This window comes from Macaca nemestrina, chromosome 7 (genome assembly GCF_043159975.1).
Source record: "Macaca nemestrina isolate mMacNem1 chromosome 7, mMacNem.hap1, whole genome shotgun sequence".
NCBI classification, from domain to species: Eukaryota; Metazoa; Chordata; class Mammalia; order Primates; family Cercopithecidae; genus Macaca; species Macaca nemestrina.
Genome location: NC_092131.1, coordinates 125,681,041 through 125,693,198, shown reverse-complemented (window position 1 = coordinate 125,693,198; position 12,158 = coordinate 125,681,041). Strand labels below are relative to the sequence as shown.

At 42.9% G+C, this 12,158-nt stretch overlaps 1 protein-coding gene and 1 pseudogene across 4 annotated transcripts in view; one reads left to right on the top strand and one right to left on the bottom strand.

Moving 5' to 3' along the window:
- The window catches only part of LOC105490991 (SIN3 transcription regulator family member A), an 88,459-nt gene that overhangs the window by 17,383 nt on the left and 58,918 nt on the right, over nt 1–12,158 (bottom strand). For all 4 annotated transcript variants that reach the window (XM_011757041.3, XM_011757039.3, XM_011757040.3 and 1 more), the window contains 4 exons: nt 10,266–10,504; nt 8,852–9,035; nt 6,399–6,972; nt 3,806–3,975 (listed from right to left, as the gene is read on the bottom strand). In XM_011757041.3, coding sequence (XP_011755343.1) covers nt 3,806–3,975; nt 6,399–6,972; nt 8,852–9,035; nt 10,266–10,504 — 1,167 coding nt within the window. The remainder of the gene's footprint in view (nt 1–3,805; nt 3,976–6,398; nt 6,973–8,851; nt 9,036–10,265; nt 10,505–12,158) is intronic.
- On the top strand, nt 2,399–2,952 carry LOC105490990 (large ribosomal subunit protein eL13 pseudogene; annotated as a pseudogene).

The window sequence follows — 12,158 nt, the reverse complement described above, 5'->3', positions numbered from 1 at the left end:
TCACAATAAGTCCAGATAAAGGATTCTGATACAACCATTAAAATAATGCTGATGAGTACTTGATATCATGTGCAAAAGATTAAGTGTTTTAGAGAGAAAAAAGGTGGAAAAAATAGATGGAAAGCATGACTTCAATCATGCATACAGATGCTTCCACTTTATACTTTTTTTTTTTGTTTTTTGAGACAGAGTTTCACTCTGTCACCCAGGCTAGAGTGCAGTGGCATCGTGATCTCAGCTCAGTGCAGCCTCAACTTCCTGGGCTCAAGCAACCCTCCCACACCTCAGCCTCTTAAGTAGCTGGGACTACAGGCATGTGCCACCACGCCCAGCTAACTATTTTGTATTTTCAGAAGAGATGGGGTTTTGCCATGTTGTCCAGTCTGGTCTCAAACTCCTGAGCTCAAGTGATCCACCTGCCTCAGCCTCCCAAACTGCTGGGATTACAGGCGTGAGCCACCGCCTCTACTTTATACGTTCTTGTTGAAGTAGACGTATTACTGATTCCCCCCACCCCCACACCCTCTTTTTGGATATCTGGCCCCTCCTCGAGTCTTTGGAAAAGGCAGCACTACAATCCAGGGGCAACTATGGAACTCCTACCCCCACTGCTGAGCAGATCAGATTCTCTATCCTGATAACTGGAAATGACACAGAGTGTTCAATATATTTTTTGAGGAGGAGCATCTGTATGGAAAGGTCCAGTAACACTGGGATCAGGGGTACTGGGAGGGCAAGCCAAAGCCTTAGAGGCTGGAGGAGCCTGGAGCACGTGCTGAATGCCCATCTGCAGAGCAAAGCACAAGCATGGAGCAGAAGTCCACAGTGAAGGCCTGCAGGAGAGAAAAATAACCTCCCAGCCCAGTCCTTCCATGGTGTGGCCCTATTTTGAGTTCTGTACTTGAATGTCTGTGAGGTTGCCTATTGTATTCTTAACACAAATCCCTCTTAAGCCAGTCTACTATAGGTAAGATAAGTGTAATGGCTTGACTTGGCTGGAGTGCAGTGGCGCGATCACGGCTCACTGCAGCCCCAACTTCCTGGGTTCAGATGATCCTCCCACCTTAGCCTCCTGAGTATGCTGGGACTACAGGCATGTGCCACCACGCCCAGCTAATTTTTTTGTATTTTTAATACAAAACAAGGTTTCCCCATGTTGCCCAGGCTGTTCTCCAACTCCTGGACTCAAGATACATGCCTGCCTTGGACTCCCAAAGTGCTGGTATTAGAGGTGTGAGCCTTGACTTTGAAATATATGTTGTACATCCAGTCAACAGCGAAATCTGAGGGAACACCAAATACGAGGAGAATGAGAGAAGAGATACCTCCAATTAAAGGAGTTGGGAAGCTTGAAAATGTTTTAAAAATAGGCTGGGCACAGTGGCTCATGCCTGTAATTACAACACTTTGGGAGCCCGAAGTAGGTGAACCGCTTGAGCCCATAAGTTTGAAACCAGCCTGGACAACATGGCGAAACTCCATCTCTACAAAAAATACAATAAATTAGCCAGCGTGGTGACCCCTTTGGTCCCAGCTACTTGGGAGGCTGAGGTGGGAGGTCGAGGCTACAGTGAGCTGAGATCACACCACTGCACTCCAGTCTGGACAAGAGAGTGAGACCCTGGGTTGAAGAAAAAAAGTCACTGTTTTGGGGTTTTCTGGATGAAACCTCTGTTTCCACTGGAAAAAAAAAAAAAAAAGCAGGGGTGGACTGGGTGGTGATAGTATTTATTACTGATTCAAAATCATAACCAGATACTTAGAATAAATAACTATATCTCTTGTTTCAAAAATCAACCTCAGAATTATTAAAAGTTTTATTGGATTTTTTTTTAAAGCTGTGCTGGTGGTATGAAAGACTTTGTTCCTAGCTGAAGGAGCAGCAAGCCTGTAATCAGCAACATAAGCACAGGGTAACTGGAGTCTGCATTTTATATGAATTTCAGGGAAGTTAAGGAAGATTAGTCTGAAAAAGTATGACTATGGGTGACTATGTATCCATCTAATGATTTCTGCCAGTTACCATCCAGACCTCTTAAGGGAAGGCCTAATAACTTCTTCAACTTATTGGAAACAACTATTTGACAACTTTCCCCCAGATGTTAAGGTTCATTTATGTGAAGGGCTCTTCCTAAATCACGCATAGACACTGTGGGAGGAGTGCAAAGGCATGCACCCTTCCAAAACCAAGGCAAAAGCAGGGGTACTTTGCAAAAGATTCAATATTTTAGCCCAAGAGAACATTAAGCAACAAGCTCTTTCCTTCTATAGTGGCAGTGTGGACTCTAGAATTAGAAATTGCTTTTTGCAAGTTTTCGCTTAAGTATTTCACTGCCTTTCTGCTGAGCTGTTCTATGGAAGAGGGCTGTAGGTAGCCACGGTGCCCAGGTGGAACAGCATGATCCTAAAGCCCTACTTACACAAGGAATCGCAGCGGCCCATGGCCACGTGGTTAACCAGCCAGCCCAGAAGATCTGCAGATGCAAGCAAAAGCACACCACATTGACCTGCACCCTGCATCTGGACCCATCTGGCCCATGGTAAGGTGTCCCACAGTGAGGTATCACACCAAAGTACAAGCTGGCAGGGGCTTCAGCTCAGAAGAGTTAAGGGTGACCAGCATCCACAAGAGGGTAGAATAAGTCCACCACGTCCCTGCGGGCCAATGTTCAGCACCTGAAGGAGTAAGACTCCAAGCTCAACCTCTTCCCCAGGAAGCTCTTAGCCCCCAAGAAGGGAGACAGTTCTGAAAAACTCAAATCAGCCACCCAGCTGACAGGACCAATAATTCCCATACAGAATGTCTATAAGAAGGAGAAAGTCAGACTCATCACTAAGAACTTTAAGGTATTTGCCAGTCTTCACATGGCCCACATCAATTTTCAGCTCTTCAGCATATGGGTAAAAAGGGCCAAGGGAGCCACAGAACAGGATGCTGAAAAGGAAAAATGAAGCCCTACTGGGGACTTGCAATATATCAGCAGTAAAGCTGGGTCTCCAAAAAAAGGAAAAAGCAGTTAACCAACAATCTCTCTGGGAGTTCAGAACTCAAGTCCAAGAAGTAGAAATGTGACTATCTGTTACAAGCTATTTTTCATATCATTGTTGTAAAGAACATGTTTACAAGTTCCCAGGGTGCCACAGGAAGAACACACAAAACCAACCACAAACCTGACTTACAGGGAACCACAGATAAGTGAGGTGGGTAGAGTATTGTAAAAGATGTATGTGAACCCTCTTATAAAAATAATTTCAAATATTGAATAATGCAAGTACGTAAGAGTTACCAACACCTTGACCAGGCGCAGTGGCTCATGTCTATAATGCCAGTGCTTTAAGAGGCCAAGACAGGAGGATCACTTGAGACCAAAAGTTCAAGACCAGCCTGGGCAAACTAGTGACACCGTGTCTCTATTTAAAAAAAAAAACAAAAAACAAAACAAAACAAAAAAACAAAAAACTTACCAACACCTATGGAAGAGGCAAGGTTCCACACTGTGTGCTTGCCCATGGCAGACAAGGTAAGAGATAGACAAGTTGGGCAGGAAGCTGGGGTCAGGACCACTGCCCTCTACAGGTGGCCCACAAGAAAAGATATGGGGTAGGTAGGCTCATACACTGCAACTTTGTTAACATGAGAAATCAGGCATCACATTAACCTTCCCTCCTCTCTTCAGAACCTTATGTTCATAAACACTGTTATATGAAAAAGTTGCCTTTCCTTTTCCTTGTCTTTTCTTTGCCTGGTCCATCTCTAGGTAAGGATTTCTTCCCTCACTCACCCTAGCCTCCTCCATGCCCTCACCTGTCTGACAATGCTCTGGATCAGTTTGTCCATGGTAAAGGCAATGTAGGCATGAATGGTGAACATCTCTCTCAGTGAATCTTCATACTGTGATGAGTCTATGTTGCCATCCAGCAGGCTCCGCACCATGTCCAGGAAAGCTGGGTAATAATCTTCTACATCAACATCCACTGTGGGAGAGATGGGATAGGTGAGGCCTTACCTTGCTAAGAAAAGACTAGGGATAGAGTACAGGGCAAATCCCACAGCTGGCCTAAATGGCATTTGAAAGTATGAACGCCAGGTATTCAAAATGTACTCACTCATTCCAATGTAAACAGAGATGAATTCTGACAGGTGACTACAATCACCAGCACTATCTGAGAGTGACTCTGCAACTTTAACAGCGGCTTCTAATATTCTGACTGACCATGCTAGAAAGATAGTTCTTTATGGTACTGCTGGGCCATTTTAGCAGAGGAAAATATCCTAGGGAAGCCAGTCCTTCAAAGAGCTGTTGGCTCCCCTGCTGAGAGAGGAACCTGCTCTCCCAGACTGCACAAGAGCATTCCTCACATGGGTCACTTGCTCATAAAGCTATTTCAATGAAGCATAAAGTACAGATGAGAAAAGGCAGACACAGCCATACTCCAGCACTGGGAAACCTCTTGGGAACAGAAAAACAGGAGTGCAAATTAAATCCTTTATGAATAATGAAGTAATCTGCATTTGTCAAAGTCCTTTTGTTTAAACATGGATTTGCAACATTGTATTTCACAAATTGCATTAAATCATCTGTACTTACTGCACATGAATCATTTCAACCACTAGCTAGAATAAATCTCATCAGTTGTTAGAGACATTTGGCAACTAGTAGAGGGCACAAGGAATGTTAAAGAGTTTTGCCTTTAGTTTACTAAAGACTCGTTTATATAAAGTTCGAAAACAGACAAATCTAATCTCTAGTGTTAGAAATCAAGAAAGTAGAAAAAGGATTGGTTATTAGAGTACTGGTTATGTTTCGTTTCTTGAATATAGGTACGTCTAGTCTGTAAAAATTCACTGAGCTTCACAATTCTGATTTGTATACTTTTCTATATATATATGCTGAACCTTGTGTGTGTGTATGTGTATATATATATATATATATTTTTTTTGGTAGAGATGGGGTCTCACTTATTAACCAGGCTGTTCTCAAACTCCTGGCCTGAAGTGATCCTCCCACATCGGCCTCCCAAAGTGCTGGGATTACAGGTGTGAGCCACTGCACCCGGCCTATACATTGCATTTCAACAAACAGTTGACTAAAACGAAAAGAGTTACAAAACCAACTATTTGTCACTGACTAATTGGTTACTTGCTAGTCGTGTTTGTGCTGGGGGAAAAATGCTAGGAGCAAAACCGAGTTGTCTCCATTTATCTGAAGTCTGATGAATTCATTAAAAACAGGCAGAACAGGACAATTACTGTTTAAAAGAGGCAACTGGCTTGAGTTTCATCACAGAGTATCACATTGTTTAGGTCCATAGAATAGGTATGGGCTTTAGACTCCAAAATATACCACTGCTATGAAAACTGCTTTTATGCCAGAATGAAGTCTTGAGTCCAAACAAGCTATGGTAAATGTGAGGGTTGGCATTATCAGACAAGACAACATTACGTAAAGCCTCAAACCAGGTTAAGTCCATGGCCAAGCCAGGAATAAGCCATTTTATTTCTAATTTCTACCCAAGTAGATTGAATCACCATAATGAGGTCTAAAATTTATCTTTTTCAAGCTAGGACTAGTCCAGATAAAAGCTTTCAGAACTTCCAGTGTCATTAGCTCCTCAACAGATAGAAGGCTAAGGCCGTATCTGGGCTTCCTACATCAGCAACACTTTAAAAAAAAAAAGATACACTCCTCAGATTGACTATTTCCTTAAGAGCCCAGAAGAAATCCTTCATGAAAAAGCTTTTGGCTCATAGCTCAAGTACTTAATTTATGAAGTGAACTGGAAGCAGGCAGTACAAAATTACATAAAGCACATGACAGCGTCCTGAACCCTCACTTACTTTCCTTTTCCTGGGTTCTACATCTTTATCCCTGTCCTGCCTGTTCTCCATGTCTCACATCACCTCTTCAGTTCCAGTCTCCTTCGCATAAATTATTTCTACATATTAGGAATGAGCCATAAACCCTACTGGTTAAATGGAAGTCCTGCCCAAAAATATGAGAAAATTCTGTTTTAAGCACTAGGAATTTATGTTCTGTCATGGATTGAAATTGACTGTGACAGTTTAGTCTCTATCTGTACTTTGAAACAGCTGGCAGTAACCCAGAAATCTGCCATTTGACAAATTAACAGCGATACCCCTTTCCCTGGTATGTCCACAACACCAACCACTGACCAAGTGTCCATGATCTAAGCCCTGCATAGGATACTTTGCACAAAGCAACAGCACAAGGCAACTAGCATCTCCATTTTTCAGATAAACAGGTTCAGAGAGTTTAACCAACTACACAGACTCTAAGGCCTGTGCTCTATTAATAAAAGAAGCAGTCCCAAGTCTAGGTAGCTCTAAGGTCCTCAACCTCACACATCCTCTGTAAATCAAAGGTCTCAGCACTCACTAGGTTCTTTGAGACGTAGCTGAATGGCAGGGCTGTCACTCTTGTCTCGCTTTATGCCCAGCACTTCCCGTTCCCATTCTCTCTCTCGGTTTTCTTCTTCAATTTGTCGTTCGGCTTGGGAACAAATCCGTAGCAGCCTCAGGCAGAGAATCTGGTGCAGTCGCATAAAAATATACCAGTTGTTATTGACATAGAAGAGGTTGTATACTTCATCCATTCCTCTTAATTTTTGAGCTGCTGTGTTACTAAACAGTAACTTGGACTTAGGGGGACTGCTCCCAACACCATTGTGCTTCTTAACTGCCCCTGTGGCTTCATCTACATCCATCTCTTCTTCTTCCTCTTCCTCCACATCTGAGAGATCACCTCTTTGGGCAAAGAGCAAATCTGGAATAAAATGATGCATGATTTGTTTTATCTTATACTTGTCCTCCTTCTGAATGCCTGTCTGCCTCTTCACATGGTGGATAATCAGAGCAGCAGCATCTTCCAGTATTTGTTTGTCTTCATACGCAAGTGAGAGGTGTGGGCCAACAGGTACACCAGCATTCTCCTCCGTAGCCTGCTCTTGCCTCTGATGGGACAGAGACACAAAAATATTCTGTGAGGTGTCTACAGCGACAACATGCCTACGAGACCACACCAGCCATACATCCCATTATCAACTACAGTGTCTATGTTTTTCTAATAAAAAACTTAGGACCTGGGGTTGGGAGCGGTGGCTTACACCTATAATCCCAGCACTTTGGTAGGCCGAGGAGGGCGATCACTTGAGGTCAGGAGTTTGAGATTAGCCTGGCCAACATGGTGAAACCCCATCTCTACTAAAAATAACAAAATTAGCTGAACATGGTGGTGGGTGCCTGTAATCCCAGCCTTCGGGATGCTAAGGCAGGAGAATCACTTGAACTCATGAGGCAAAAGTTGCAGTGAGCCGAGATCGTACTGCTGCACTCCAGCCTGGGCAACAGAGTGAGACTCTGTCTCCAAACAAAAAACAAAAACAAAACTTAGGGCCAAACCGTAACAATAATTTTGTCCCTCTTCCAGAAACAAATAGGTAATGACGGAGATGTGGTTTGATGTCAAAATACAGGTACCTTCTATACACCAATGACTTACAGGGCGAGTGGGACAGAACTGGAGCCATCTTTCTTTTTCTTTTTTTTTTTTTTTTTGACAGGGTCTCGCTCTGTCACTTAGGCTGGAGTGCAGTGGAACAATCCTGGTTCACTATAACCTCCATCTCTCGGGTTCAAGCCATTCTCATGCTTCAGCCTCCTGCGTAGCTGGGATTACAGAAGTGTGCCACCATGCCAGGCTAATTTTTGTATTTTTGTTAGAGATGAGGTTTCACCATGTCCCCAGGCTGGTTTTGAACTCCTGGCCTCAAGTGATCTGCCCACCTCAGCCTCCCAAAGTGATGGGATTATAGGCGGAAGCCACTGTGCCCCGTGGGACTATCTTTCAAAATTCTGGACTAGTATTTATATAGAGGATATGATATGAGGTCTGTAATTTACTTCTGGGGTGGGGGTACGGAGGGTGACAAAGTAACATCAGCAAAATATGGAGGATTAAGTTTATTTATTTTATTGATTTTGAGACAGAGTCTTGCTCTGTCACCCAGACTACAGTGCAGTGGCATGCTCTCAGCTCATCGCATCCTCTGCCTCCCGGGTTCAAGACATTCTCCCACCTCAGTCTCCCAAGTAGCTGGGACTACAGGTGCAACCACCATGCCCGGCTAATTTTTGTATTTTTAGTAGAGACGGGGTTTCATCATGTTGGCAGGGCTGGTCTCTTAACTCCTGACCTCAGGTGATCCGCCCGCCACGGCCTCCCAAAGTGCTGTGATTACAGGTGTGAGCCACTGTCCCCGGCCTGATTGAGTTCACCTAAGAGCTCATTTTACTATTTTTAAAATTCAGGATCACCCCACTCCAGGAATTCCCAATTGCACTGCATTTATGTTTCTATCCATCTGCTAAAACTGAGCCCATGGAAACCAGAATTGATTGCTTATTCATCTCTGATCCTAGCTCCTAGTACTATTTATAGTTCTAGTAGGCATGCTGAATAAGCAAGGATTACAAAGAGTTTGGTGGTCAATGACAAGTTTTGAAGCTATAGTAAGGAGAGATGGGACTATATGAATACAAGGTATTGTTTGAGGGAAACAGGCAGTGGGAGAAGTGGAAAATGGAGGCAGGAGGTATAAGTTGAAACCAGGATAGTAAACTAGGGAACTAGTCAAATAGCTTAGGTATAAAGGTAAAATTTAGATTTAAAATAGTAGAATGAAGAATAGAAAAGGCTATGACAGCTATAAAGCAGGAATCAACAGGTCTTAGAGAGTCTCACCTGCATTTAACAAAGGTAATTTCCAGAAATCAAAGCTGTGCTAAACATAGACTAGAGTCCTCTCACAGATGTAGAAAACCCCAGCTCACCTCATCATAGATACTCTCAATCTCATTGAGTAAGCTCTTAGACCTCAGGACCTTTGTGTCATTCTGTTTAAAGTTGATCCCCTGGTGGTCCAGAGACTTCAAGTAGTATTTCTCATTTTGTTCTCGCCATACTTTGTTAAAGCCTCGCTGAGCTTCTCGCCATTCTTCCTCTTTCATCTTCAACCTAGTGAAGTGGGAAGGGATGGAAACAACACATGGGAATTCAGAGGGTTTAGAAGAAAGAAATTTGCCAGGTTTACTTTCTTTCAAGAAAAGTCAAAGCTATATTAGGTCTGTCAAAATTATTGGCAACTTGGGATGTTATCAAACCAGTCTTGAACTCTGTTTCATGAGGAAATTACTTATCTAAGACTTATTTTGGGGAAATGAGTTATCTCAAAGTCAAATAATTTACCTAGAATGGTTACTTATCAAACAGCATTCCAGGGAATACCTTTGAGATGTAAGTATTCCTTGCAAAAAGAGTTCTTGTTTCTCTGCTGTAGGACTTTGTAAAATGTTCACAATGCTAATAGAAACACAGAAGTCCAAGAGCAGAGAACTTGCACAGTTATGTTCCTCTGGATACAGTCTGGAAAGTTCTGATCAGAACTGATTCTAATAAACCAGAAGAGAACAGGCTAAGACAAAAAAACAGCACTAAAACTGAAGAATAACCTATATTTCAAAAGCCAGAAGTTAAATACTACAGGCAAGAAGAAGAAACCATCAATCTGTGCCAGCTCTTGAGGGGAAGATGAGGGAGGACAAATAAAATCTGGGTATTTGTGAACTGTGCAGCAACTAAGAATTAGTTTTTACCAGATGATACTGAGAGAACCAAGCTCCTAACAAAGGATTTACAGTGTGGTCAATAATGACATGGGGCTGGGCATGGTGCGGCTGGTGCCTGTAATGCTAGCACTTTGGGGAGGCCAAGGCAGGAGGACTGCTTGAGCCCAGGAGTTAGAGGCCAGCCTGGGAAACATAGCAAGATCTTATCTCTATTAAAAAAAAAAAAAATAAAAATTAGCTGGGTGTGGTGGTGTACTCCTGTAGTCCCAGCTATTCAGGAGGCTGAGGTGGGAGGATCACCTGAGCCTGGGAAGTTGCGGCTGCAGTAAGCTGTGTTCTTACTACTGCACTCCAGCCTGGGTGAAAGAGAGAGATCTTGTCTCAAACAAACAAACAAACAAAAAAACCACAAAGATGTTAACAACAGTTAGTCCTGAGCGTGGCAGGAACATGGGTGGTAATTATCTTCTTTTCTGTATTTTAAAATACTCCCCCAGGGTTGGGGAGAAAGAGAGGTCTCATGGGACAACCAGGTTGAAAATGAGAGACTTATTTAATGGGACACTGAACCAGTAATGAAGTACACACTAAAGCACTAAGGGCACATTTGCTCAGGTACCTTTTAAGGACAATCGGAACAGCAATGGAGGGATTCTTTCTCAGACCATCAATGATGTCAGCTGCTTTATCAGCATATATCCTCTGGAGTGCTTTTCTATGGATGACTTCTGATGTGCCCCCAAGGGTGTTGTCCAAGCGAAATTTGGCTTGTTCCTCAGCAGACAAGCGGGAAAGCTTCTTCTGTATTGCTTCCAGAACCCGGATTGTTGCCAGATTGGTCTCTAAAACTACATCAAGCTGAAGAGGAAGACAAAGAAGGGTATGCTCAGGACCCAAATCAGAATAGAATAGAGTAGTGATTAGAAAAATAAGGTAGGGAGTCAAACTCCTTGGATTTGAATCCTGGTTCTGCCCTACTAGCTACATAAGACTGTTTCTTTATCAGCAAAATAGGGATAACAGCACCTATTACTCTCACAAGCCTATTTCTGGATTAAATTATACAATCCACATAAAGTATTCAGCGCAATACCTGGCACATAAGAACCACAGGATGAAGCTGGATAAACGGTAGTTATCACCACCACCACCTGCACCGTGTGCTTTGCTTAAGACTACTGATCTTAGACCGGAGGAACCTAACAAGAGATGACTTTACTGATACTTTTCCCTGAACTTTCCTGAATTGCTAAGATCCGTTATGAACAAACAATAACAATCAAAACAATACCAAAAGACGGCTCTGTCTTGAGAGTTTTTTTTTTAACTTGAAATATTTAAATATATTCAAATACTAAAATACTCAATAGCCTTGTTCCACATCCAGTAATAATAAGAGCAGTGACTATCATACCCTAAGGAGTTCACTGTTGTATCTGCGGGTAATGATTTAAATTCTTATTGGACTCCTAAATGAACAGTCTACAACCAAATGTTTGCAGAAGTGTTCCCTAAATTTTCTTGTTTTGGAAATGTGGTCATCATTTTGTCAATACTTCTGGCCCCTCTTGCTCTCCAATTACCGACAAAAAATGGACTAACTTCCTGACTCCCTTATGATTGGATAGGGTCATGTAACTAGTTCTGACAAATGAGTTGTTATGAGTTGAGAAAAAGTAATGTTTATCGCTTCTAGGCTGGAGCATTTAAAGGTGTGAGATCCTTCTGAGATCTCTTTTCCTCCTAGTGACTAGCAACAATCATAATGGTGGCAATCCCTTGGCCTGAATCCCCAAGTGATTCTGATATGCCAAATCCCCTGCTAAACATCAATGTACATGTAGAATGATTAGAAATTAAACCCATTGGCTTTACAAGTCACTCAGATGTGGGAGCTGTCTGTACTGAAGCATTACTAACCTATCTTAATTGGTAAACATGTTCCTTCAAACTCGCTCATCCCACCAAATCTTAAACACATGCTTACCCCACTTCTTTCATCTTTGCCCTTGTAGTCATAAATGGGAAATGAAGTTGCCTCTCATTTGGAAGCATACCAGTTGAGAGGGGATAGGAACATTCTGTCAAAAACAGATGCCAAGCTCTGCTAACTCATCAGCTAACCTTACTAAACATAAGTAACAAAGAAATGCTTGCTTTTTTTTTTTTGAGACAGATCTCGCTCTGTAGCCCAGGCTGGAGTAGAGTGGCGCAATCTTGGCTCACTGCAAGCTCCGCCTCCCGGGTTCACGCCATTCTCCTGCCTCAGCCTCCTGAGTAGCTGGGACTATAGGCACCCGCCACCGCGCCCGGCTAATTTTTTGTATTTTTAGTAGAGACGGGGTTTCACCGTGGTCTCAATCTCCTGACCTCGTGATCCGCCCGCCTCGGCCTCCCAAAGTGCTGGGATTACAAGCGTGAGCCACCGCGCCCGGCTGAAATGTCTTCTTTAGCTTGATAGCACTCCCTATGGAAGTTAACATCTGTCATGATTTAGTTTTCTGCAAACAGG